The following is a 27284-nucleotide window of genomic DNA, read 5'->3' on the forward strand; positions in this document are numbered from 1 at the left end:
TCAGTACAAAATATGAACTGGTTACTTACTCGGGGTGCATTTCAAGCTGATCGAGTTTTGCCAACATTGCATCATCTACATCCCATATTTCACCTTCAATATTCTAAGAATTTAACAGACATATTTACTTGTCATTTTAAATTAGGTATCCAATTAGAATACATCCGTCTGTACAATGCTATATTCAGTTACCTGACCGTCACCAGCTTCATCAAGAACAAATGGTATCCCGAAATCAGGTTCAATGGCCATCGGGAATTTCTGCAACGTAACCCCGTCATCAATATACTTCGACGTGCCGATTTGCTTGTCCTGCAATAGGTTATTATTCGGCTGCCCTCGCTTCAAAGTCCCGTAAACAAAAACTCTATTCATGTTGCATGTACTGTACAGTCGTACACTGCCTGTTATTTCTCTGAAAATTCTATGTATGAATGCACGGCAGCACGAATTTTCGCCAGCTCAATCCGAGAACGTAATCTACATAACATTCCTTCAGCGTACCAGTTCAATAGCCTAAAAAGCCTATCTACGGCATGATGACAAACTTCCCTACAGTTATGCGCGATGCACGTTGAACGGCTACGCGATGACACTACAGATCATTTCCCGCTCTCATCGTGATAGTTGCGTTGTGACTATACTGTTTACATAGCTCAAGGCTTGTAACTTGTCAGTGGCGATGTGATAATGCACTATTGTCGCCGGGGTCTCTCCAGCGACCACAAGCGAGAAGATTTTTCGTAGATATATATCATCATTGTAAATGAATACCTATATTTCCATCGATTCCGGCTGCCGTTGTCATGGTGACATTTACCAATGCTCAATTGCTCATTTACCTATAGATAACTAACTAGGTTAGTTATCTATAATTTACCATAATCGTTAGCGGCGGCCACAATCTGCAAGCAATGGCGCAGCACAATGACCATAACAACGGTCCTGCGTGGTTGCGATTGTTTGGAACAATGCCGATTTCCGGACTTTGAAGGCTATTTCGGGGTGGTTCCATTGCCTTGATGAAAGTTTAATGTATATTGTTAGAATAAACGCGACTGTAGCTTTCAAATAAGATCTACTTTATTTAATTAGAGCGCTCGGGTCGTCATCTATGGGATTAGCAATTACGTTGCCGTTTCATGCTGTGAAGCGACAACAAATCTGCCGTTGTCGCATCTCTCGACCGTGAATTACGTGTTGCGCATCTATCCGTAGGTTAGTTAATAGTTATCTATAGTGATCTTAAACCAGGGGTGGGCAAAATTTTGGGCTCGCGGGCCGCATTCAACATCTGAATCCATTCGCGGGCCGCACTATATAAAATTGGGATTATAAACTAAAACGCAATATCGGCATTTGATTATATAGTGAGGACATGGAGATAATATATGTGCTTATTTAAAACAAACCAAACATTGCTCTGATGATACCGTACACGCGTCAGAAACATAGTGGCGAGATTTCATAGGCTGGTCGACCACAATAACCAATTAGTCAAAACTATAGCAATGAAATTTGGTGTCCCGATTCTTAGAACAGGATTGAAATTTCTGAGCAGCGATCTGTTCATAGATTTACTAACTCCGCTTTTGTTCAATTCCAGGACACACAATGCAGGGATATCTAGAAACTCTAGAGTTTCTAGATATACTATCCCTGACACAATGCTGACAGCATCATAACCATGTTAGCGTCAAATACGCTTCTAGTAGGCCTATGTGTAGATAAAATATAAATACCCCGAATTATGGCAATCGCTTATGATTACTGTGATGTTTAGCAGTGGAAACCTTTAAAATTGCGTGGGCCTTGAGATCGGGCTGTTGCGACAGAAATTAAACATAAAAAATAATATAGGAAGTATTTACCTCAGAAAAGTGGTTCTCCAACTTTTTAAGACACGCCCCCCCCCCCTTATGATGGTGAAAGATTTCGCCCCCCCCCCCCCCCCCCCGCCCCTTATCTTCATATCACAAAACGCAACCAGGATGCTAGCAAACGGATAGTTTGGTGACACGGAAGGTTACGACTGTGGATGAGAGATGTTAGGCTAAAGTAAGAAATTCAGACTAAATACAGAGCAATAATATTACATGCGCACCCCAGTTTGAGAACCACTGTCTTAAAATTATCATGGTGAAATATACTAAGAAAAGGTTTAATCAAGTCCCTGCAATAATTCGATTTTTAGTACCGGTACGCATTTTATCAATATTATTTTAAAGTTTCAATGGACACTCGTGGGCCGCACATAATGATGTTGCGGGCCGCATGCGGCCCGCGGGCTGTAGTTTGCCCACCCCTGTCTTAAAGGCTACTCCAAGTTGTTTCGAGACCTTCCTATCTTTTCATTGTATCGCAGTCTTGTGATGTTTTGAAATGATGAAAATATGAATAAAAACTGATACTAATATTTTATCTTTTCATTTGAAAAGAGATGACCTATATGGGATGCAAATTTTCACTTTTAGCAAAACACTTTTGACGAACAAAATCCACCATTTCCAATGGCCTCGAGCACCTTGGAAGTCTCGAGGTTTGCTAGAGAAATTATCGCACCAGGCTTTCGAGTATCTTGTAGGATGCTCAGTACGTCGATGACGATCTACTGCGTGTAAATCCGCGGGTGTGAAAATAGGTGCATTCATCAGATTTTCACCATTACCACAAGTTTACCGTACCATAGGTTTACCATAGGTTTACGATACCATTTTACCATTTTGAGAATAGGCTATGTCCTATGAAATTTTGGTTAAATGAATGTGAAAGCTGCGGACTGAGATATAGGAAATTTGACCTTTTTTTAGTCAACCAACTGTAAACTCGGAGTAAATTTACCATTTTCCGGATTTTTTTCTGGTAAAAAAAGTCTGAAAATGTAGAAAATATGTCCTCTTTTAAGATTTTCAAATTACGGCACTTTCAGGCGCCAAAGAGTGCTTTCACACCTATTCCGGGGGTGTAAATGAGTCAAATACACCAATTTTTACGGAGATTACTATTATAATGTTATTTATTTGGAAAATGAAAAAGAGTGGCAATTCACCCAGCTCTTTAAATAAACCGACTACAACTCATGTACAAATTCTATCACATATTTCAAAATGTTTAGTTCTGACGGTAGCTCAACGATGAGAAAATATGTTCGTATACGGGCACAAGCATAGCGTACCAATGGTCTGTGAAATCCATGCAAGGGAGAGAAAAAGACCCGATGAAAGAGCGCACTCACAAGGAATGCAAAGAGCGAGAAAGAGCCATGGAATAGATACTAACATCGAAAAAGGAACTGTGAAATCAGGCACAGGCCGAAAGCGGATGCCAGTTTAAGAGATCGCTATTGCGCGGCAATTGGTCGTTCGGCAATTCGGCATCCTCCTATATGTTAATTACATTGCATTGTGTCTTATAGCATTGTACATTGTGTGTGTTTTGTTCAGATGAAAATATGATCAGACGATTATTATTTCATGACAAAATTCTTACTACCCACGCTATGGTGGAAATCTGATAAATTCGCCGATTTTTGCACCGATGGATTTACAGTGCGATCGCACGTCTATCATGCATCCCGTTATTTGGAATTGGCACGTTATTTAGATTCCTTCTCATCTATTCACTGTATCTCATTGTTGTGGTGTTTGAAACTGAACTGAATAGAATTGGTACGGTACGATTGGATTGTGGCGAAAAGCACGGAACGAAGTTACGGTACAGTATTTTCGCCCAGTTTTGTACGGTACGAAATTACGATATTGTTATTCGATCTGTATTATAATGCAGATTGCAGTTGCGTTGAATGCCGAGGCAATTTCATCGACTGCGTAAAGAATTGCTATGCTAGTCTATTTTACTATGGAATTGAGTCAACACCACTAATCCACGATGGACTATTCCCTCTCCACGCAATCCCGGTGTGCTCAGACGCAGTTCAGTTCAATTCAGTCCAGCCCATTATTTCGATTTAGTATAAGATCCTATTATAATGGTCTGACCCAGTTGGGAATGAAACCACGACCTATACCGCGCAAGAAGCTGAGATCTCCACCATCTCGTCAAAATCTGACTTGTCCGGTCACGTGACAGCTCAAGTCACGTGACAGCTTAGAAGTTCTAGATATCCCTGGTCGTATGTCAAAGCCCGATTAGTTTTCCTGGTCCAAATTGACTTTAACCACTCGAATATAGTTTAATACTTTTTTGATATTTGAGAACAGCACACCCAATACGACAAGTAATACTATACCAAGACCTGAAGCCAAAATTCCGTCACCAGCAAAAAAGTGTTTGAATATACATCCAAAGCCGAGACAGACACTACATCGCGATCAACGTTGAGATAAATGAAATGAATTTTATATGTAATCTGTAATAATGAAACGTAAAATTACCCATGGCGATGCGAAACGGAATAGGAAGGACGTGAAGGGGCTCCCAGCTTACTTTTTGAACGACCATGGGTCAAAATCCTTCATTTTATCACCGCGTGCAGCATATCTGGATCCACTAAATTTCGCTATGAAGTCGCACGATAAGAGTTTGGGATTAAAATCGCACAAAATATATATCCAGCATGTCGTTGTCGTCTTGCCACCCTGGCCTTCTGGCATGGTAACCTCCTTCTGAAATCTGGTGTACCAACTGTATAGGAAAAAAGATAGGTAAATGTTGATGTTTTCATTTTTCGATAGGTTCTGAGGGCATATTCAGGCCTCAGAAATGTGGACACACGAAATGAAAAGTATATGTCTCAGCATTTTTGTAATGTCGAGGTATTGACACTTTCTATTTGAGGGAAAGTGGTTTGTCTATAAATGCCCGATTTACGCAACAGCATTGCCAATCGGGGGAAATTATGGCCTATTAGAAATCTAACCGAGCGCTATATTACACACATGATTTATGATTTAATAGCCAATTAACCAATATATATATATTTATACATACTCCGGGTGCATTTCTAGTCGATCTAATTTTTTCAACATCGCATTGTCAACGTCCCATATTTCTCCTTCGACGTTCTATGAAAACTCTGCGTTATTAAAATATATATATATACGGACTGGATGGAGTTTATACCTTTCCTTGCCCAGAGCTGTTGAGAACGAATGGTATTCCGAAATCGGTATCTACGACCAATGGATATTGTTCTGCAGTTAATCCTTCTGCGACATATACAGCTTTACCGTTTTGTTCGTCCTCCAATAAACCATGATTCGGTAGTCCTCGTTTCAATGTTCCGTACAGAAATACTCTGTTCATCGCGCTAGGCTTTCAAATTTCGACGACGACTTTATTGGTTGCACGGATGCGTGTACCGTTAGTCGGTCATGTATTACTGCTCACCCTGTCTCTGCAAACTACACAACTGCGCTATATTGAAGGCGTGCTCTGATAAGCAAATAAGTATTGTTTGTCTAGATTCATTTGAGTTTGCGTGTATTTAGTTTGCTGTAGCAGATTCTGCGGCCATCGGGTTTGTGCTCGTCAGATAGCTCACTCAGATCTCAAGAATTCGAATCACTTAGTCAAATGGACACAAAGTGCCGCGTTGTCCTACGTACGTTTACGTACCGGCGGATGGCTATAGCAATATCATTAGTCAATATCCAACTAGAAGCGACATCAGACGCACAAGCTACTCCTGCGTATATTCTTCACTAAATATGTCAAAATCAATATCACCTTCAGAGTTGATGGATGCTGGAAAGCAATAAATGTATGGTGTGAATTTTTTTACTCTGCTGACTTGAAGAATATGACCAACTTTGTTTAATTTTTTTGGAGACCGGGATTAAAATGTGGAAATATGGTAGCCATCGGCGTATACCCGATTCTATATGACGTCACATATATGTATAACGTGACGAGAGATTTTGATGAAGATTTTTCGAAGCGTTATTCTATTAGCTAAAAATTTTGTTCAAAATAATACTTATTAAATCGGAGCTCACAGAAGTCTATCGGAAGATGGCTTTCACTGGTTTAGTATTAGTATCATCTTTCACTAATTAACAATCATCGAATATTGATCTTTTGTTATATGTTCAGCCGGTATGCGAAAAAAGTAGGCCTAATCAAACACAATCTGCCTGCCTATTTGATTACGTTTTGGCATGCAGATGCTAAGTTATAATAGTGATAAAAGTAGGCTACAATACACATTTTAAGCTATTCAGAATACATCTACTTTTTTAGACCTAGCTCCCGATAAATTCATGCTCGCATCATTGCTTATTTCCGTAACATAAGTGAGATTTTGACTTCAAAATTAGGCAAGGAATATGTGTTTTGAAGAGCATTTTATTATCCTTTTCAAATTACCTTTCCCACAGGATACTTACAAATGGGTCCCCCGTGATGTGCCACCATTCAACCATGGACCTTCTCGTCGAAATTTAAACCGTCCGGATCGCTGATATTCATCTTGTCATCATATTTAATGTGATATAGGTAGGGTTGCATTAAAAAAAATGATTGTTTAAAGTACTTTGTTTAAAACATGTTTTAAACAGTGTTTTAAACAAAGGCTTTAAAATGTGTTTTTTAAGTTGTATAATTATGCCATAATTGTGTGAATACTTTCTAAAAACACGTCGTGTGTGCCTACTGACGACTACCACCCGATGAGACGACGTATATACGATATGGGATGGTTGGAACCCTCAAAATAGTCCGTTCAACAGCTAAAGTAGGCTACGCATAGATAGGCTATTTCGTCAAAGGAGCTATATATCTTCAACTTTCAATGTCAATCCACAATGGCATCACAATTGAATATTCGTGACGCCATGGCTTTAGGAAAAAAAACGTGTTTTAAACAAGGGCCTTGTTTTAAACATCTTTGTTTTAAATTGATTTTAGTTTTAAATGCAACCCTACATATAGGCCCTGCATAATATGCAAACTAATCGAAAGTTATATTTGATATCTAATGCGGCTGCGGGAAGAAAACATTTGTCTAATCTCGGCTATATCTGCCTATTGATAAATTCGTTAATCCTGTGTCAAATGCGACGATGCTCTAAGTCAGGGGTTCTCAACCCGCGGCCCGCGGCCCGCATGCGGCCGCAGACGATTATTTTGCGGCCCGCGACATCTTTCAGTAGGAACGCAATTACAACTGGCACGGTATTGTTATGGATGACCGATGTGTCACATGTGTCGAAGAACAGTTGTTGTAACGAAGCGTAGAACCTTAAAATGGTACCACGATAGTTTCTTCTGGAGTTGTACTGCCTGATCTGGGAGAAAACGTTGCTAGCTAGGTTTCAAGCCCACCAATCCATGTTGCGAGGCATTATTAAAATTGCCGAATACGTAACAGACGCATTGCTCATAATTGCTTGGAATATCGCTAAACCAAAGAATCTGTTAGAGAAGGTGTGACTTCAATAAAACTTTAACGTACTGTGCGAATATTCGCTGTTTCCGGAACTTTGCAGCAAGTCCAACATCACCTGACAAATTTCGAAGCTAAATTGTCTGATTCAACAGTCACCAGAAGAGTAACAGCAAAGACAGTCGATCTTTTATCGCATGTTCTGAAACACGTTTCCACGTAGACTACTTTAGCCTAGCATTGGACGAATCCACCGACTGCACACACGTGGCATAGAAAATTATCCAAGTGCGTTTTATCAGACTGGACATATTTCCAGAGGAAATGCAGACGGGCAAACGTGGGGAGGGGACCAGTAAAAAAACATCAACTTTACAAAGCTGACTTCTGTAACTATTGGTGTAGGGCTCCAGCCATGGAAGGAAAGGAGAAGAGTTGATTGGTTTGCTCAGAAATGTCCCCGAACGCCTGACTTCTTCTGCTATCACTGCGAGCTCAAAGGGCTATTGGCCTCTGTTACGAAACAGTTACCGTAATTTTATACTTGCTCGCTCACGCATTGAAACAGAGAGTTCGGTTCTCTTGTGGAAGGTTTGAAGCAGGGATATCTAGAACTATAGGAGTCCTAGATATCCCTGGGTTGAAGGTGCAGACACCGACTTGGCAACGTATGCAATGTACGCTCCATGAAGGGATTTACTTGCGCCACTGGAAGTTAGATATTCTCACAAAAAACAGTAACTGCAATGTTCCATAATGCATAAAAATGTACTAAATGCCCGTATAAGACTGGTAATGGGGCTATAGTAGCCTAAATTGAATAGTAGCCCGCAAATACATGGTGATAATGTTCTGCGGCCCGCAGCCTCTTTCGCTGTTAAAATGTGGCCCGTTATACGAGGGAAGTTGAGAACCCCTGCTCTAAGTCAATGTTTCACTTTTTCAGTCACCAACTACCTGTTTTCCCCGGCTCCTCATCGCTGATCTCATTCCAGCACATGCATATGTGCCTAGGCAGATAATGTGAACCGAGCTGCGGAGCCGACGACAGCAAAACACAGATCAGGACTCGTGGATCCGCAGAGAACGATGACGAAAGGAATCGTCAACGAACGGAAGTCGTCCGAAAAAGCATTGATCTATAAACAGTAGCCTACATTATCCAAGCCCTTGGCACAAAATGACAAAGTGTGTGTGTATGTGCGTGCACTGTACAATAAACGACAATCTGCTTTGCCCCGAACACTCCATTCCTCCTGCTTATTCGACGCAAAGCAAATGTATTGAAGATTTATCGTATGTAATCACGAAGCATTTGTAGATATGATTTCAGTTACAAAGATTTATTCAAATATTCACAGTACATGGGCATGCCTTTACTTTCCCATTCAAACATCCAGACCCCGTTGAAGTCGTGCTCAGTTACGTAGCATAGATTGGAATTCGGCTTGAAATGTACGTTGCTGGGAGTTTTGAAAGGACATTTAATTCTTCTTTCTAATTTTCCTTGAGCGGTGAAAACTTCCAAATGGGAACCGCCATGATGCGCAACCAGTAATCGACCCTTCTCGTCGAAATCCATACCATCGGGGCCGCCAATATTCATTTCGTTGTCATATTTGCCAACTATATGCAGAATAGAACAAGTCATTATGCGAAAGCTGGTATGGGATGGAAAAGATGCCCACCTTCAGGTAATTTCGCCCATAGTCGCCCATAGTCCTTTGATGTCAAACGCAATGATACTCCGAGTCAATGTTTCAGCCACTAACAAGGTATTTTTCCCTTGCAGGGCTATGCCATTGCAAAATCGAAACTTTTGGTCCAGTTTTACCAAAATCGGCACGGAGCTCCCCTTTTTCAAACAATAAATCACCCCAAGTGGATTCTAGAAAACGTAAGTTTGAATTTTCTCAAGTAGGCTACTCTATACAAATGCGCAACAACGCGTACTAGTGTCGTAACTTGCAATCGACTAGTCAAATCATCCCAGGGATTTTACGAAATTTTCTTACCTTGAAAATCAAAGTTCTATCTTCTTCCGCCGGTGCGATTGGGCTGCCCGGTCCTGTTACCCATAAGTTACCATCATAGTCGAAAACCAAATCATTACAGCCATTTAAAACGTTGCCGTCAGCATCAAGTCTTGAAATCTGAAGCACATTCAAGACCATTATGCGAGCTATGCCTTTATTGTTGGCTATGTATCGGGATGCATTTAAAACAAAAAACAATTTTAAACAACCATTTGATTTAAATACAACCAGGACTTAAACGCACATGGAGACGACTAGAAAAATTGTTAGAAGGTCTGACCTGCTCACAAGTCCCGTCGTCTTTATTGAATCTAATAATTCCTAATCTCATGTCAGCAATCCATATATTACCATCTGCATCACTCTGGCAGCCGGCGGGCCGTCCACCGTATCCGTTCACAGATGGCGTAGAAATTGTATTCACGGAACCATCATCTAAATTTACCTTGTGTAAACTACCAGATATTCCATCTTTGTAATTTACTTGGTCAATTTCTCTGTGACACAAATCATATTCAGTTTCTCGCAGAATTCGCAAAAATACAGTTATAGTGGGATAATACCTTGACCCCATTGGAGAAACTGCGTAGAATTCACCTTTAACATCGAAAACTGGGCCCTCAGATCCGGGTAATCCATCACAAATTTTCGTGAATTTAGTTTCAACTACACTCATTATTGCTGAAGTGTAGTATAGTGCTGTGTAGTATACGTAGTTAGTTCAAAATCCAGCAACCGCCTACAAATGCAGCCGCCTATACTAATGTGAATTAGCAAATATTTGTTTAGAAGCATTGTACGATGCACGGAAACGCTTCTATAGTTTTATTGGCATCGGCAAGCATTGCCACCGTCATCTACAACTATACACTCATTATCGCTGAAGTAAATACTAGACTTATATAGTTTGTTAAAAATCCAGCTACCAACGTAGCCAACGTACAAATACAGCCGTGTGCAAATGTGTATTAGCAAATTTTTGTTCGACAGCATTATATACAATGCGCGGAAACGTTTCCGTCGTTTCATTGCAATCCACAAGTATAGTGTACACTGTACAGACTTAGTTAGGCAAATGGTCAGAATTCGCAAAGATCGTAAATTAAGCAATTCCTCCAGACTGATAGACCTATTCTTGGAAATATTTCTACAAACAAAAATAAAATCACAATTGATGTCTTACCGAAGCGCACAACAGCATCTAGTGACATCTGCAAACCTAATGATCGCGTTTCATGCGTTCACTCCATCACCTTAGATATTTTATTCAAATTTCACTGGCTACCTGATAAAATTATGTAGGCTAAAAAATTCTGCACGCCGAATTTGGTTCAATTCCAATCAGTAGCCGCATTGCTGCTAGAGAAAAAAGTTTTGGATTTAGTATATGTTAAATACGATTTTCGTTGTTTATATATTTAAGACAGTGGATATGAAGAGATGAACAACTATGCATTGCAGATAATAGTTTTCGAATTCCATTAGCCTACTAATGAAACTGATGAGCGCTGTCTGATTGCTGAGTTGGAAGGGAAATATTACGCTGCAATAAAGTACTAAATTTGCCCTAAACTGTTAACTTTGCTCTATTTAATTTCCAAATATACGGTTTGCTCAATTTAATTTCCAAATATACGGTTTGCTCAATGACATATACTTACTCTGCCAATACGCGGAGATCACAGCGCTCAACAAAGCAAAGATACGTCATTGTTTCCTGTCACAAGATCAGGTGCAAGCATTGCGCAACAGACCTGGACCGCTGGACGTGTTGGCGTGGTGCAAACTTTTTATGATTATTACTAGTAGCTAGTTTACAAGCTCCACACTCACGGTGATGGCGGCACAGGCCGAATTATATTCCAAGAACAACTCCTGATCATATATGAGCAGATTCACGAATTTCAAAATCTGCAATATTTATAAACATCGGTTATTCTGAAAATCTGACTCTGTAAACATTTTCGAAATCTAACTTCAGCACGGCTACGCTGAATTGGGTGAACGTCGTTGTCAAGTTCTTATTGTGGCCCGCTCATGAATCCTGATCGTCTCTGCTTGTCAGTAATTATAGAGACTGTTGCCATGCTGCTGCAATCCGAATCGAATCGAAATGCGAATATTTTCATCACGTGACTTTGTGGTCCAGTAACGATCACCATAACAAATCTGGAAAGGTTGACTGCGGACTGCATGGCTACATGACTAATTGACTATTTCGTGCGGCAAGTGGTGGTACTGTGATAGGTACGCAACTACGCATCCACCTTCTACGGTGATTCTCATTATACATAGCTGGTAAATGTCAGAATGCTTATGATATAGCCTTCTATGTGGTATGCATATGCACTGATCGTGTGTATAGTGTATGTGTGTCATGAGTCGGTCTATATGCCGCAAAAAACATCAAGGGCAAAAATAAACTACGTCCTTAATTCCTTTTCTATAGCTTTTTATCATCGTAGAGGAAGAGAAGATGAGTGCAACACGACCAAGACGTCCAAATCTGACTGGATATGTTTTCACGGAACGCCTTGGTAGTGGAACTTATGCAACGGTATACAAAGCCTACAGAAATGTATGTAATTGCGGTCAATACTGTTCAGTTCACTACAATCTATCTATTCGTTTGATTTACAGAATGGAGAAAAGCGGGATGTGCATGCGGTGAAATGCATACAAAAGTCTAACTTGACTCGATCATCTGTTGAGAATTTACTGGTCGAAATTGAAATACTTAAGCAAATTGACCATCCAAATATTGTGAAAATGGTGGATTTTCAGGTTTGGTTATGCTTCATTCATGTTGGATTCTGTATTAGCAAATGCTACGGTATTGCTGTCGCCCCGTCAGCTTGTCGTCCTATCAGTTTTAGATTTTTACAAAGTAAGAACTTAGTCTGGTATGCTAACGGGTATAGTACTGTACCCGTGTAACCAAGTGTACTTTAGAAGGGATTCTCAATTGCATATATTTGTTTATGGCAATTCTCTAATAAACTTTGAATTTTTATAAAAAACCTACCATAACTAATTTTACCTTTTTTGACAGTGGGATGCATTATATATATACATTATCATGGAATACTGTGCAGGAGGGGATCTATCTCGTTTTATATCAACAAGGAGAGTGCTCCATGAGCATATTGTGAAGAGATTTCTCCAACAGATTGGTAACTGTGCAAGTTTTGCTTGAAAGGATTTAACCTGCATAAGCCTATTCTATTCGAAATTTTAGCTAGTTTGACATTGATTAAAATGTAACCACCCAGAAACAGCTAGAGGCTTTCATTTTACCTTGTCTTGCATCTCTACCTTCTCATATATACAGGGTTGCCATCGACAAATACCCAAAAATAAGGACAGTCGAAAAATTAGATTAGCATGAAAAAGCGATTTTGAACATACTTTGTATTTACAAGAGCCGTGGTATATCACATTCCATACTTTTCGCCAGAAACAATCTGCTGCAGCAACTCCTTGTTATTAGAAAGTGCTCACGACAGTTCAGGTCTAGGTTTACCTTTACTCAGGGCCGAAACAGCACTTCGTCAGCCCTCCACCCAAAAAATAAACGTTGGACTTGCCCCCCCCCCTCAAAGGGTGATAAACCAAACTTCTTCACCACGTTGCGATTAGAGGCGTCAATCAAGATGGAAAAAGACCGTACACCATGTTTAGACAAAATCATTTTTGAGCGTATGGAGCAAGAACTCCAGTAACAATGCTTGTAGTCTTGGTCCTGGCCGAATAAAACTTATTTGTGATTTTGAAATCAGGGAATATTGCTTTGAACAATTGTGATGTGCAATCTTTCGTGAGGAATGATTGCTGGCGTTTGACAGTATGGAATGCCCAGATACCGTCTCCAGCAGCAGCCTTGTCGTCTGTGGTCGTTGGTGCTCATTGACTTGTAGAAAAATTATTCATCGACTGGCTCTAATTAATCATTATGACACACTTCTTGTGTTTGGGGTATCAATGTGAGTTTAAATGGTGGTCTTTCCTATGGCCTCCTGGTTATTATCACAATTGCAGATATTGCAATGTGCGAAACACTCGCCCTTAAAACTTCGTTAGATACCTTTGAATTATCTCTCATAATCGTCACGAAAAACGTTTTTACGCCTGCTCATTTCAACTAATCAGATTTAGCCTTATTAGTAGCTAAAACTATGTGCGCAAGTGCAATATAATTTAGAACAATTTATCAATGACTAATAGCTTTACTACTTTTTAACCACTGTGTCGACTGCACTGCGCCTTTTTTCACTACGCAATAAATGCTGCCTACCCCACAGCTTGAGCTTATTCTGCTGTAGACCAAACAGCAGGAACCTGGTACTGCTGTTTACTGATAAAATGCCGTCCGCCGTGGTAGCTTGGTACAGACGAAACCACTCACGGCCCGAGCTATCACCACTTAGAAGTCAAATCTTATGGTGTGTACGTCACGAGAGTTCCTTTCCTTTATGACGTCATGAAATCTCGACGCAAAAGAATAATTTATGAAAATTATGCAACACAGATACCAGAGGAAAACGGTCGAAGTTCTGTAGTGGTTGAAAATAAGACAAAATAAGGACGCAAGTCAAAAATAAGGACATTTCTTAGAAATAAGGACAGTTGAGTTTTCTAAGACGTGGCCCTTCAAAATAAGGACAAATGTTAGAAATAAGGACGGTATGGCAACCCTGCATATATATCACAATGGATAATTTAGGGGTTGAGGGAGGGGTGATATTAGGGTGGGGGGATATTAGGGTTGGTGGTGGGTTAGGGTCCGAGTTGGGGTTGAGGTATCCCAAGATTAGGGTTAGGGGAGGAGGGACATTAGAGTTGGGGAGGGGGGATATTAGGGTGGGGGGGTGGATATTAGGGTTGGTGGTGGTTTAGGGTCCAAGTTGGGGTTGAGGTATCCCAAGATTAGGGTTAGGGGAGGAGGGACATTAGGTTTGGGGAAGGGGGATATTGGGGTTGGGGGAGAGGGATATTAGGGTTGGAGGAGGAGGGGTATTAGGGTTGGTAGTGGGTTAGGGTTAGGGTATCCCAACATTGGGGTGCTCTGACATGAATATCCCCCAACCATAATTTCTATGGTTACCATATTTTGGAAATCTGAAAAGAGGACCATATTTTCATTTATATTTTCGGAATCAGTGCGACAGTAGCTTATTTTGATCAAGACCAGATTCAGTAAATTCAGCCCCCTGGAAGATAACTTCTGAATTGCCAGAAATCCTACAGTCGCTGCCTCAAATGCACTGGTAATCATTGAGATAGTTGAGATGAAATAGGATAAGGAGTAATAGCGTACAGTTCAGCTACTCAGCCGCTCACATAACTAGATTTTCAAGGTCTGTGGAAGTTTATCGACTTGTATATTCAAAGAAATTTATATTTTGACATGCTCTGTTATGTATAAACAAACACAAGTATAGTCTGATGTTTTAATCCACCATCTTCAATTTGTTTCAGCCTCCGCTCTTGAACTTCTACACAATCATAATATTTCGCACATGGATTTGAAACCACAGAACATACTTCTATCTTCAGAAGAACAGCCCGTATTAAAACTTGCAGGTTACTTTTGCAGTCCCGTTATCGTAACATGCTCGAATAACAGCACAGTATTTTAGATTTTGGATTTGCGCAGTATCTTGATTCATCACAAAATGATGCTTTGAAAGGAAGTCCATTATATATGGCACCGGAAATGATAACAAAGGGTCGATACAGCTCCAAGGTCAGTAATAAATCATTAAATCATTTATTCATTGCAAGAATGTATCCAATATTGAAATTGCCCCACGTTCAAAGGTGGATCTCTGGTCGGTGGGAGTGATTTTATATGAATGTCTCTTTGGTAAAGCTCCGTTTTTCTCAAACTCATTCGTCGAATTGGAAAGTAAAATCAAGAGCGACAGCCCTATTGAAGTAAGTTCTTGTAATGAATTTTAAGAATTATCCCCACTGAACTGTTTGTTATCTTTGATATTCTTCAATTTTCTGAGTTGTAGACCTACTGGTTTATAGTTGCATTCACCGTAACAGTAACATGAGTGATTTGAAAGCCGATAAATATTTGTAAGTCTTGGTTTTATCATATAAACTATCCAGCATTGTAGTACCGTTGTTTTGAAACTGAGTATTTCTACAATGTCGAGTCGCACCATTTTTCAATGCCACTGTAGCTTTGTTAAGATATTTCAAAATGGTTTATTTTGAGTTTTTAAATTCCAATCATCGTTTCACTTACCGTACAGATTGACGTTAAGATCAAATTTTGTGCTGGATCAACCTCGGCATTTCGAGAAACAGGTCATGGTTGCCCATTTTCCAATAGACCGGTAACAGGAAATTCAAATATATGAGGATGTAACAATTTGTATATGAAGCTAATAGCCCCAAAATCAATATGGGACTAACACGGCATGGCAAATGATATGTTTCTACCTGCAGAGGCAATTGGCAGATTGTTCTGACAAAGATGTAGCAAATTCTTGAATGTGGGGCAATTTATACCTGTTGAAGTGTTGGGGTCAAGTCATATACCTTCAAGTCACTGCCAATTTTGACTGGGTCAAGTCAAGTAATGAAATATTTACAGTTTGTTTGATATTTCTACTAAACTCGATTTATAAGAGGGAAAGGATGTTATTTAATTTTGTGCTTGATGTTCTTGCGGCAAAGACAGCGGCTCATGATATACATGCACATGATCTTTGCATATGAATCAGTGTTGGGATGAATCGAGTCGTGACTTGACTCGAGTCACCTTTTTCGTATGACTTGACTTGAGTCGCTTTGCAAAAATGACTTGACTCGACGTTTTAAAAACGCGGATTGACTCGTGACTCGAAGAAAAATTTACCAGTCAATTTCAAGTCATCAAGTAATCGATGTCTACTGAATCGCTGTATCTTGTATAAGTTCGGATTGTTAACGATACGCTGGTGTGACCTGTGAGAGCAACCAATCACTAAATGACTGTGCATTTTACCGAGCCTCCAATGGTATATCACAAATTTATTGATCACAAACGCAGTGATCGGAGAAATAATGTAATATATACTAGCAATGCATCTCTGTTCTATAAACTGCTCACAGTGCCCAGTGTTCACCTTAACCAACCCACTGGTATGATTCAAATTGAGGGAATATCGTCAATACATTTATAATTGCACATCATGGATAATATGTAGGTGGGTAGGGTGTTGCACCACGTCAATTTTGAACTGTCTGAGGTTTCGTATATTATCCTGCATTTTGACTGATAATTGTAGACTGGGGCTATACCGCTACTTGCGTAGTTTAGAAGTATGGGTGAGCGATACGGCGCCTTCTCGCGTGTATAATCAAATCTTTTTTCATACCTCGATTCAGAATAAATGAGGACTCCATCTCCATTTAAAGCAGTTAGCAAAATGCAATGACTTTGAATCATGTCTCGTACTTTGAAAATTCAACTTGACTCGACTAGTGACTTGACTCGTGACTTGACTTGACTCGACTTGACTCGAGTCACCTCCAAAAATCGGGGGACTTGACTTGACTCGAGTCACCTTTGAAAATCGAGTGACTGGACTTGACTCGAGTCAAAATGTGAAACGACTCGAGATGACTCGTGACTCGAAGGTAGCGACTTGATCCCAACACTGATATGCATACCATAGGTGCAGTTCAGTCTGCATTCATTTTGATCTGTTTGATTTGCAGCTACCTCGTTATCCAAGAATCACTGATGAATGCAGAAATTTGCTTGAAAGACTTTTGCAACGGAATCCTGACGATCGAATTTCATTTCTCGAATTTTTTCTGCATCCTTTTGTCGACTTGGAACATCGACCGTCTGCCGAATGTCTTCCTAAAGGGGTAAGGATATTTTCATGGCAATGCTCCATGAATTTGAGTACAGTTTTAGCATTTATATTTCGATTCAAGATTATATGTCAAATAAACTGTACTCGGTATGTAACACATTTTGTACAGTATTGAAATTCAAATAAGTAATATGACCCAGTTGTTAAATCAATGTGAATTCAAATCTCATACAGCTCAAACAGATTTATCGGTGCCAATAGGGCTATTGTCTTTAGTTACCCTAACAAAATTAACTATTAACCTAACAGACAACGATTGTGACTCAAGCTGTTTCCAAAGACAAGGAAGGCAAATACAATGAAGCTGCAAAGCTTTATGGAGATGCCGTAAAGTATTTTATTCCTGCCATTTATTGTGAGCATTTTCGGATAATTCCCTTTCGTATGTTCTTACCCAACTTGGTACGTATTGAATTCACAGTTGAATCAGACAAGCGAAAAAAAGAGGCTTTACGGAGTAAGGTAGGATATGTCTGGATTGTTCGCTATCTGAAATCTCCACTATACAGAATTATGATAGTGAAACATTTTAGGTAAAGGAATATGTCGGGCGAGCCGAAGTTTTGAATAGTATTTCATCAGATTTGGGAGCTGATTCTTTGCAACAGCGAAATGCCTTAGGTAATTGTAATGCTTCTTATGTCCAAGAAGAAAGCTGGTAACTACAAGTGACTAGTAACCAGGTGATGTACTCGAATACTTTCCATCTATTCAATCACATTGTATCAGTGTGTTTTGTTTCTACGCTGCACACTTCATACATAAATGTTAGTGGTGATTATGTGGTAACTATTGATGGCTAAAATCAAATATTCTGGAATCAACTTCATTGGGCCATAATTGTAGTATTCAATTAGCTACTAGTGAATCAGAATAAAGGAGAAGACTCAAACTTATATTTATGACACATATATGCCAACAAGCAACCCATGTTGTCTCTTCCATCCCACTATCACAGTGGTTCTGAATCTTTCCCAAAACACGAAACGGTCACTTGGCAATTATATAAATAACTCACTGCCCCTTACAAAATCAACGCAAAATAACACCTTGGAATCGACTTAGTCAATATTATCGGTCTTGCATGAATTTTCCATCCTCTCTCGTTGCATTTGATTAGATTTAGCCGAAAGAACTATGTCTTCAAAATTTTAAGTCATAGGTAGGGCGTTTTTTACCAAGAAAACGTGAGACTTTTACCAAAAAAATCAAAATGTTGACATTTTTTACCTTAAAAAAATTAATTTTGGCCAAATTTTGACCTAGCGTATGCAAATTAGGTGTTTTCTCACATAGTGTTTGAATTGTATACTTGTCTTCATTTCTGGTTCGAACTGTCTGTCCTTACGAAGTAGTTCGGCTTGAAAAAACTTTTTTGACTCAGAAGCTGACAGATTTTTTTCATGACAAAACTTAATTCCAGTAGTTACATGACGTATTATGGTAGAAATAATTAAAATCTGTTGTAGTACTACGAAAGATATTTTCCTACATTCTTGGGTAGAAAGTGTCCGTCCTTACTAAGTAGCTTGCCAAGAATGGAGAAGGAACATTCAACAGTAGCAGTTGTTGGCTGACAACACTGAAGTTATAGGAACCATGCAATGCCCACGCAGTCTTGCTTCAGTTAGAATATTGCGGTACGTTGAGCATAACACCATGTCAACCTATTTGTTTTATTTGAATGTTTATGATTCACAATGAGCAGACAATGGGCCTTCGACAACGGTAGGCCTATAAAGTAGGCTACGAGCTTTAAAATGTCAAATGATAAGTTCACCAACAGCGCAAAATCTACGATACAAACGAAATGCTGGTTGTAAAAATATTTTATTATTTTTTGACCTAACGCTACAATTTTGACTTTTTTGAGATGTCAAAAAAAAATTGCCCCACCCATAAGTATTACTCTCATAATTGCATATACCGTTAGACTACTTGATTTATAAAATATTTTGTTTTGGAGTATTTAGGCCTCGGAGGTATACTGTCAATGTAATAAAGAAATATAGTGATGAGCCCAAAGTTTAATAACTCTGAACCAAAAGAATCTACTTCACGTCGATTAACAAAACAATTTTCCTTCAAGTTTGGTTTGGAAAATAATTTGCCTGAAGATTTTTATATTCCGAATTTTTTTTTTCTGGTTTGTGTGAATTCTTTGAAAGTGGCTTTGCGGTCCTAATAAATAGTTCACGAACCCGAAAAAGACTGTGAACCCCAGTTTGAGAACCACTGCACTATCATAATGATCCATTGGTTAACTCTGCAGGCTAATAAGGTTTGCAAATGCTAGTATATACTGTATACAACAAATCTGCAGAAAAATATGTCTGCCGTTTTTTTCAGATCTCATGAAATCTCATCCGCAGTTATCTTCGGCGTTTGAAGGACTCGGCACGGCTCGTGAAAGGGTAAGGGGTGTGGGGTTTAGACTCACTGAATTGCTGCTACTCGAGTAGAAGTATGGAGTTACGCCGTTAATATTTACTCATTTGCAAGAAGTAGCAGTTTCAAAATCTGCTAAAACTACTACAAATAGAAGTAGAAAGGGAAGGTTTTGAAAAGTACTAAAGTAAGCAGTCTCAAAAAGTGAATTTAGTCAATGGTTTGCATACTTCTAATGATTTTTTAAAAATTCTACTGGCTACTTGATAAAATTGTTAGGCTACTTAAGAAAACGCCGCACACCAACTTTGTCTCAATTCCAACCTGTAGTGACATTGCTATAGGAGTGATAGTTTTGGACTTACTCAATAAAATTAAATATAAAATTTTTTCAAATTTTATTGGCTACCCCATCACATTGTTAGACCGTCTAAAAAAGCGATGCACAACGAATTTGACTCAATTCGAACCAGTACAAACGAAGTTATTGATATTCAAAATTTGAGATTTAAAACCGTAACATACTGTGGGTAGTGAATAATTAAAGAATAAGCCTCCGTGAATACAATTTTTTCCAAATCAAAAATTTTGTGCTCCAATAACTTTGCTTGTACTGGTTTGAATTGAAACAAATTAGTTGCTCATCGTTTTTCTTTTTGGACAACCTAACAATTTTGGCGCTTCTTCGATATACCTCGAGATCAAGCAAGTGGTTACAATGACACAAATAAATGCTTCATATGAACATGTCAAAATTTGTAAACGTCAAAATAAATCGTATTTCGTGTTGGGATTGGAGTTGTGAGTGCGGGATAGTGGGGGTAAGTATTTGCGATATTAGGGTTGGAGGTGGGTTAGGGTCAAAGTTGTGGTCAGGGTATCCCAAGATTAGGGTTGGAGGAGGGGGATATTAGGATTGGGGAAGGGGGGATATTAGGGTTGGGGAAGGGGTATTAGGGTTGGGGAGGGGGAATATTAGGGTTGGAGGAGGGTGATATTAGGGTTGGAGGTGGGTTAGGGTCAAATTTGGGGTTACAGTATCCCAAGATTAGGGTTGGGGTGAGGGACACGATATCCAACTCTAATATCCCCCTCCCCAACCCTAATATCCCACCTGCAAAACCCTAATACCCCCTCTCCCCAACCCTAATATCCCCCCTTTCAAACCCTAAAATCTCCATTCCCCCACCCAACCCTAATATCCGTCTCTCCAAAGGCAAAAACAATTTACCCAGATTTTCATAAATTTGACATCTCCATCGGAATCATTAATCGGTATCATTGGGAACACATGTTTGATCTCGTGGGGTGGGGGGTATATCAAAGAAGCGCCACAATTTCATGGGGTAGCCAGTAAAATTACAAAATATATATATATTTATTTTTATTAAATAAATCCAAACCTTTTTTCACTTGTCGCCGTGCTTCTATAGATAGGTTGGAATTGCACCAAAATTGGTGTGTATATGCACTTTATGCCGCCTTTAATTAGTTAACCTAACAGATGTATCAAGTAGCCAGTGCAATTTAAGAAAAAATATATTATTTTTGAACATCACTGGTGACCATTCTTGAAATTACAGGGTCCATCTTCCAGTGTTGGGATGACTCGAGTCACCTTTTTCGTAAGACTTAACTTGACTCGAGTCACTTTGCTAAAATGACTTGACTTGACTTGAATCGGCGTATCAGAAATGTGGATTGACTCGTGACTCGGAGCAAAATTCTCGAGTCAATTTCAAGTCATCATGTATTGCATGTCATCAATTCGTTTTCTCTATTCTCTATTTTGGCTGGTAACTATAAACTGAGGCTATACAATTATGTAGTTCTACGACCTTCTTTTGAATATATTTAATTTGATATTCGTTCATTGGTTCAAAATCAATGACCGATCAGTCTGTATTTCAGACATCTAGCAAAATGCAATGACATTAGCATGCCTCGTAATTCGAAAAGGCAATTTGACTTGAACTGTGACTTGACTCGTGACTTGACTTGACTTGACTTGACTCGACTTGACTCAAGTCACCTCCAAAAAACGAGTGACTTGACTTGACTCGAGTCACCTTCGAAAATCGATTGACTTGACTTGACTCGAGTCAAAATGTGCAATGACTCGAGATGACTCGTGACTTGAAGGTAGTGACTTGATCCCAACACTGCCATCTTCCCGATTACACATACGCACTAAATACGCATGCGACGTTCGAAAATATATTCAGATACCGCCATACGTGGGATCTTTCACCCATAGTTGTCATAGCAATTTCGCTAATAAAACGAATGTCACCAGACCCCAAAACAACTTTAAACTTGACGCGATCCGAAGAGTAAGATCTAACTAAAAAAACTATCAAGTAAAAATGGAAGTAGTTAAAAAGCATAACCGCTTGAGCGAGTAATTAGTACAGGAAGGCAAAATTTTCTTTGAGTGCTCAGAAAAAGTACTTCGTAACTGGCCACCTCTGCCAATTTGTGGATTTGAATAAATTTTATGTATTCTCCAGGAGAGGGAAGGCAGACTCGAGGAAGCTATGTCTCTATACGAATCGGCCATTGAAATCTTGATGACAGCATCCTCAAGTCAGATATCGAATGGGCAATTGCATCCCGCGGGGTTCAATCGTAATTTATTTCTGCAGAAGAAAATGATCCGAACTCGAAGAGATACCTTTTAAAGCAGATTGAGTCGCACTTGAAAAGGGCCGAAAATTTACGTGAAAATCTTAAGGTGGATCCCGAATCTGTGCGTATTAAGGTTTTATAATATCACGCCGATTTACTATTGAGCAGGAATGTTCTGGAAACCTAACACGCGATGGCGCTAGCTCGAGCGCTGCCGACAGTCAGCTCGCATCCAATCAGGACAAATCGCAGAGTGAGTATTTCGTTTCGTTTGTCACTTGTATTCTCTAGGTGGCACCGTGGAGGCTTTGCGATCCAATATATCAAATTGATTGGTCTCTGCGTCGTTATTAAGCCACTGTCCAAGTGTGCTGGCTACTTGACCTTGTGTAAACACAATATATTCGATGCTATGTAATCCGCGGTATACAGACTAGTGACGCGTTCGTGAAGGATGTATCTGCGTCGGGCAGTTTATAGCCTCAATCTTAACGCACCGGCGATTTTCAGATGGTACATCAAATATTCGTGTTACTCGGCGCTCCTATATTAAATGGCGGATAAGGGTAGTGCGTGGATTCCTCGTATCCCGTGCCGACATTTTAACCACTCGCATACTGTAAATGATAATAGTGTATTTCGGCTACTTTCGCCATATCTAAGAGGGCAAATCAGGTAAACTGGACATTACGATACACAATTTTGCCGTCACACCCATTCTGATGGGAGAAAATGAGTCCAAAACGGCAATTTCAAGGAGATAATCGCTGGGGTGGAAGTGTTCGTGTACCACTCCAGGAATCCGCAGAAAGATGGTACACTGTGCCCCATCATATATATGGTGTATTTGATTCGTCTCCACCCATTGGAATTTGGTATCAGGAAGTGCCGATGGCCTAATTTGCAGTTTTGCGTCCTACGTTGTGGCAGAAATCACGGAACTTCGCCTACCCCCGGCAAATTTAAAATGGACCACCATTAGGTGAGATGCAGCCTTAAAACATAAAGCCTCTTTAAATATATCTCGCTGAAGACGGATTCAGGTCGGTATATGCCCCCGTATGCGTTCTATTGCATCAGTTGGTATATTTCTGTTGACAACATAGTTCTTGTGTGCGCACATTTGATACACAATGTCATATTTACCTGTGCTGTCTGCTAGCTAGCACGAATACACAAACTTCCAAGAGCGACAGGTGTTAATGTCAATTTGATGTGTATCTAGTTGAGCAGACTTCGCTTTGCCGCTGCAATTGTCTATTTTAGGGAGTATTTACGTTTCAAGTCATTTAGTAGACCTTGTCATAGAAATTTAAGTGCTGCTATTTTCGATGTACTTTAATGCCAGTATCCGAAGCCATCTGGTGGCAAGGCATGGTCGAATGTTGTGTTCATCTTCTGTGACTTATGAAGAGCCGGCTCATGTGATTCTTGTGACCAGTGTCACCATTTATACCTCTTTCGCGAAACGCAGAAGTTTTGTATCTAAATCAAGTGCGAGACAAGATAATCTTCTTACAGCAAGACGCAGACAACATCCTGTACGGCGTTGATTACTCCCTTTGTTGTTGCCTTCGACTCGCGGATTATGAGTGCAACATGCTTCCTGAATTTGTGAACTCTTATGTCCCTCGCTTCCTATATCCGAGTTGATCACCTATTAATCTGTTGTTATCGCGGCGAAGTCTTGTACCGGCTATTGATCGACACAATATTTGGCGAACGACACACTGTAAATCACTGTCACTTGCCGATATACTTGGAATTCGGACCTAGGTGCATCTTGAGTGATGGTGAACGTTCTAGGGCGCAATTATGCCATAGCTTGAGTAGGATTAGAATCGCTGTTGCTGGTTTGACACTAATCAATTTGATAGCCAGATGTTGGTGATGTAATTTCACACTGGATTCATTTAGCTTCTTGTCCACAGAGGTGGGCGGTAACGAAGTACTGTTTCGGCATACTCAGTAGGCTTTGCCTATGCTTTCACTACTTAACTGGCTATGACTTTTGGCTACTTCTACTTCTACGAAATGCTCTTGATCCCCACCATCCCCTGCTTCGTGCCAAGTACGACATATTATCAATTTATCACCAATACGCATCTTGTGACGTTATATAGTGGTTTCACGGGGGCGAAGAGTAATTTCATCCTTCAAGCTGATTTGATAGCGCCATATTTTCCTCATTAGTTTGGATTTTCGGGGTTTTCGATTCCGCAAAAGCCACACCTGCGCCCGTGTTTTGTGTCGCTGACGCGAGGGCGGCTTTTTGTTGTGGTTCTGCCGCGCCGTGTTTACGAGTCAAACTTGAATCGCGCGCGGCGTGGATATCGCCGGTAATTGAAGATTGCCGGGATGGTATTTTCCGTATTGCGCGCACGCTTTCCTTGTGTACCGCCGCGCCGCGTATATACATCATCCTCAATTCAAGGGTCGCGTATCTGTGTGTCCAAAATATGGCGATTAACACTGGGGTCAACTTCTATCGGGGCGCGTGCTGCTTTCGAATGTATCCGCATACCCCCCACTTTGTTTGAGGGTCGATTTTGAGGAATAAGTGTGACGTATAGGCGATTCGATCGGGCCGTAAGGTCAGTGTTACGTCATCCGCTGAGCGAACCGGAACGTCTTATCGCCGGCTTGCTGAGTTAACCTAATGCCATATTTCCACCTTGTTAGCGCTGTCTGAAATTATAGGCTGTTTGCTGCGAGACTTGAGGTTTGATGGATTTCGTAGTACTCTGGCGATTAGAGAAGGGGTAACTCGAGAAGGGAACGACCCCCTCGCGCTAATCTTGATACTGAGAATGGGGAATGTATTGGTAGAGTAACAGGATATGCCAGTACCTGGTATGCGTGGCTGTAGATTGTTGAATGTCACAACGCGAATACAGAATCCAGCGACACTATGTCCGTTTAAATGCTACACCGTTTTTCGTCATTATTTTCGCATGAGATCTCGTGGTATGCTCTGATGCATGATTACATCGTTCCTGAATCCTGAATGATCGTACTTGGTGATGAAGTCCGCGTGAAGAAGCAAGCATAGATTGATACACAGCCGGACTACATGCCTGTTTCACAATATGACAGACGCGAAAGTCGACTTATTCAAGCGTTATACAGTTTCTTGCAGAATTGACTATATATTGCTGCGGATGTCTACCCCCGAAACCCTAGTATCTGCCATCACATCATGATATATATTTGTTAGTATCTCGTTACTATCCAGTGTCCACATGTTTCTACATTTGACTGCACGGGAATTTGCTGTAAATACATTATCCCCCGCACCGTATGACGTTGTGCAAGACTCGACGTTACGATGATCTCGTTGCTCAAGAATTCATTGCTCGCGATTCATAAACTATGCACGCGCGCATCGATGTGCAAGGGCGAGGGCGGACCGTTTGAAGGCAGTCAAACACGCGAAGTGTTATTGGGCTAATCTTCGTGAAGACTGTTGGTTTAAAATTTTCTTTAATGGAGTGTTATAAATTATTCGTCTTTCATCCGCTGCTTCGGAGGGCCTTGTGATTGTAATAGCCCGTTATCCTTACTTTCCGCACCTACTCTCGGGCGCTATTAAATTGCTTTCGTGGTATTCCATGAACTTAGGTCTTGGGGTTCTCGTAAGCAGCTTACTTAAAGAGAGTATAAACACGCGTAAGGAAGGCGCTTGTACGTTGGATAATCCAGGTTATCTGCGCCGTGTAGGATTATATCTTTGAAGTGTGAGCTTCTGTTTGGTGGTTGTCGTTCAGTGGTTAGGAATTTCGGCGATTTGACCGCGTATAGGCGAAGTCGTACGTGTTCGAGGGCATTGTGTGACTACCACGTTACTGACGCGAGTATATGTTGCGTGAAGTAATTGCCTGTTGGCGGTGATGTTATGACAACCGGTAGCAACCATATACACTTGCTATACTGTGCACTGTTAAAATAGGAGGCCCCACCTATGTCCGGTCGATAAAGCATATGCTACTGTCATAAACACGGTTGTAATTGACGCTGGACATTCATTATTAATAAATTCGAGGCGAATGTGTGTTTTCAAATCGATGACACTTAAATTTAAACTGTATGTCTGATTTTTGCATTTTCATTTTCAAGTAAATGCCCACTCCATGCGATACTTTGGGATGTAGACTATACTACGTCTATACTTCCTTTTCCACAAACCGAGATTAACCTACCGTGGTAGATAAACTAACCGCTAATTGACAAGTGCAAGTAGGATCAGGATTGGTCGTATTGTATTTTCTAACAGTTTGATCTTGGTCATGCCACATAGTGAAACACGATATTGCCATGCATTATAGGCGAATCACAGCATTACCACTTCTACTATGGTAAAGCGCTGTTACTATACCCTTTCTTCCTACACTAAGCGCGCGGATACGCACTAACCGACTTCGCTCTTGGTATCTCAGTCCCTCGCACGCTTCTACTTCACTCATTTTTGAAGACTTCAACTCGCACTGTATAATATTAGGTCTATACACTGGAAGCTTGTCAGTACTGGCAAGGGATACGGTAGGTGTCAGAACCGTATAAAGCACAAATTTTGTCAACATTTATTTAATTAATCAAATTTGAAAGCATTTAGTCTTTAAACAATAATCATACTATCGATAATGAGCATGGATTAGGATTTGGAAAAAACGGATTTGTGAAATGTTGTCGGATTTGGATCGGATTAGGATTTGAGATATTTTTTAATGAAATAGGATTAGGATTGGATTTACCGATTTTCGGGGAGATTGCGACAAAGTTTTTCGTCCTACCATAGTTACTTCATTTACTTTGGCACTCATTGAGCGTTACAGAATTATAGGCATAATATGTCGACTTTCTAAATGGAATTCTAAGTTTGAATCGGATTTTCTGGATTAGGATTAGGATTTGAAGCGTTGGATTTGGATTTGATCAGGACATATAAATTTCAAATAGTATTTACGGTGAGCACAACTATAATAAATAAACAAAGAATCGGTCACC

At 40.1% G+C, this 27284-nt stretch overlaps 5 protein-coding genes and 1 long non-coding RNA gene across 11 annotated transcripts in view; 2 read left to right on the plus strand and 4 right to left on the minus strand.

Moving 5' to 3' along the window:
- The window catches only part of LOC145445955 (E3 ubiquitin-protein ligase rnf168-like), a 306333-nt gene that overhangs the window by 9574 nt on the left and 269475 nt on the right, over positions 1 to 27284 (minus strand). The gene's annotated exons all lie outside the window — the stretch shown is intronic.
- The window catches only part of LOC145445958 (putative gamma-glutamylcyclotransferase CG2811), a 112368-nt gene that overhangs the window by 3983 nt on the left and 81101 nt on the right, over positions 1 to 27284 (minus strand). For both annotated transcript variants that reach the window (XM_080324126.1, XM_080324127.1), the window contains exons 2-3: positions 193 to 415; positions 30 to 103 (exon numbers count right to left, since the gene is read on the minus strand). In XM_080324126.1, coding sequence (XP_080180252.1) covers positions 30 to 103; positions 193 to 375 — 257 coding nt within the window. In that variant the 5' untranslated portion in view covers positions 376 to 415. The remainder of the gene's footprint in view (positions 1 to 29; positions 104 to 192; positions 416 to 27284) is intronic.
- On the minus strand, positions 4283 to 5552 carry LOC145447160 (putative gamma-glutamylcyclotransferase CG2811). The gene is made up of 3 exons (XM_080325575.1): positions 5083 to 5552; positions 4951 to 5024; positions 4283 to 4644 (listed from the first exon to the last, which is right to left on the minus strand). Exons 1-3 carry the CDS (start codon positions 5263 to 5265, stop codon positions 4443 to 4445), a joined length of 459 nt encoding a protein of 152 aa, XP_080181701.1. The 5' UTR covers positions 5266 to 5552; the 3' UTR covers positions 4283 to 4442.
- On the minus strand, positions 8606 to 10735 carry LOC145447161 (diisopropyl-fluorophosphatase-like). Its single transcript, XM_080325576.1, is given in 6 exon segments — positions 8606 to 8971; positions 9002 to 9233; positions 9361 to 9498; positions 9662 to 9878; positions 9945 to 10080; positions 10565 to 10735. Coding segments are annotated over 6 exon segments (1044 nt in total). The 5' UTR covers positions 10593 to 10735; the 3' UTR covers positions 8606 to 8678.
- LOC145447155 (serine/threonine-protein kinase ULK3-like) overlaps positions 11044 to 27284 on the plus strand; it is a 29966-nt gene continuing 13725 nt past the window's right edge. The window contains exons 1-15 of one of the 5 annotated variants that reach the window (XM_080325569.1): positions 11044 to 11628; positions 11831 to 11959; positions 12022 to 12165; positions 12434 to 12554; positions 14860 to 14964; positions 15021 to 15127; positions 15202 to 15318; positions 17101 to 17256; positions 17514 to 17619; positions 17686 to 17726; positions 17798 to 17885; positions 19614 to 19678; positions 22163 to 22238; positions 22298 to 22386; positions 22449 to 22533. In XM_080325569.1, the coding sequence (XP_080181695.1) occupies positions 11858 to 11959; positions 12022 to 12165; positions 12434 to 12554; positions 14860 to 14964; positions 15021 to 15127; positions 15202 to 15318; positions 17101 to 17256; positions 17514 to 17619; positions 17686 to 17726; positions 17798 to 17885; positions 19614 to 19678; positions 22163 to 22238; positions 22298 to 22386; positions 22449 to 22533 (1402 nt within the window). In that variant the 5' untranslated portion in view covers positions 11044 to 11628; positions 11831 to 11857. Of the gene's footprint in view, positions 11629 to 11660; positions 11680 to 11797; positions 11960 to 12021; positions 12166 to 12433; positions 12555 to 14859; positions 14965 to 15020; positions 15128 to 15201; positions 15319 to 17100; positions 17257 to 17513; positions 17620 to 17685; positions 17727 to 17797; positions 17886 to 19613; positions 19679 to 22162; positions 22239 to 22297; positions 22387 to 22448; positions 22534 to 27284 lie in introns of those variants that run through there. The other 4 variants (XM_080325568.1, XM_080325570.1, XM_080325567.1 and 1 more) reach the window with 4 other exon arrangements.
- LOC145447162 (uncharacterized) lies at positions 22540 to 26722 on the plus strand. Its single transcript, XR_013917476.1, has 2 exons — positions 22540 to 23165; positions 23268 to 26722. It is a non-coding gene; the product is annotated as an uncharacterized LOC145447162 (long non-coding RNA).

Source organism: Botryllus schlosseri, chromosome 9, assembly GCF_051294905.1.
Source record: "Botryllus schlosseri isolate E-star chromosome 9, Bs_hap1, whole genome shotgun sequence".
Lineage (NCBI taxonomy): Eukaryota > Metazoa > Chordata > Ascidiacea > Stolidobranchia > Styelidae > Botryllus > Botryllus schlosseri.

Coding starts and splice junctions, on each gene's coding strand:
- LOC145447160 (XM_080325575.1), bottom strand. CDS start 5,265: ATGAACAGAGTATTTCTGTACGGAACATTGAAACGAGGACTACCGAAT. Junction 5,025..5,082: donor ACAGCTCTGGGCAAGGAAAG/GTATAAACTCCA, acceptor GAGTTTTCATAG/AACGTCGAAGGAGAAATATG. Junction 4,645..4,950: donor CGACTAGAAATGCACCCGGA/GTATGTATAAAT, acceptor TTTCCTATACAG/TTGGTACACCAGATTTCAGA.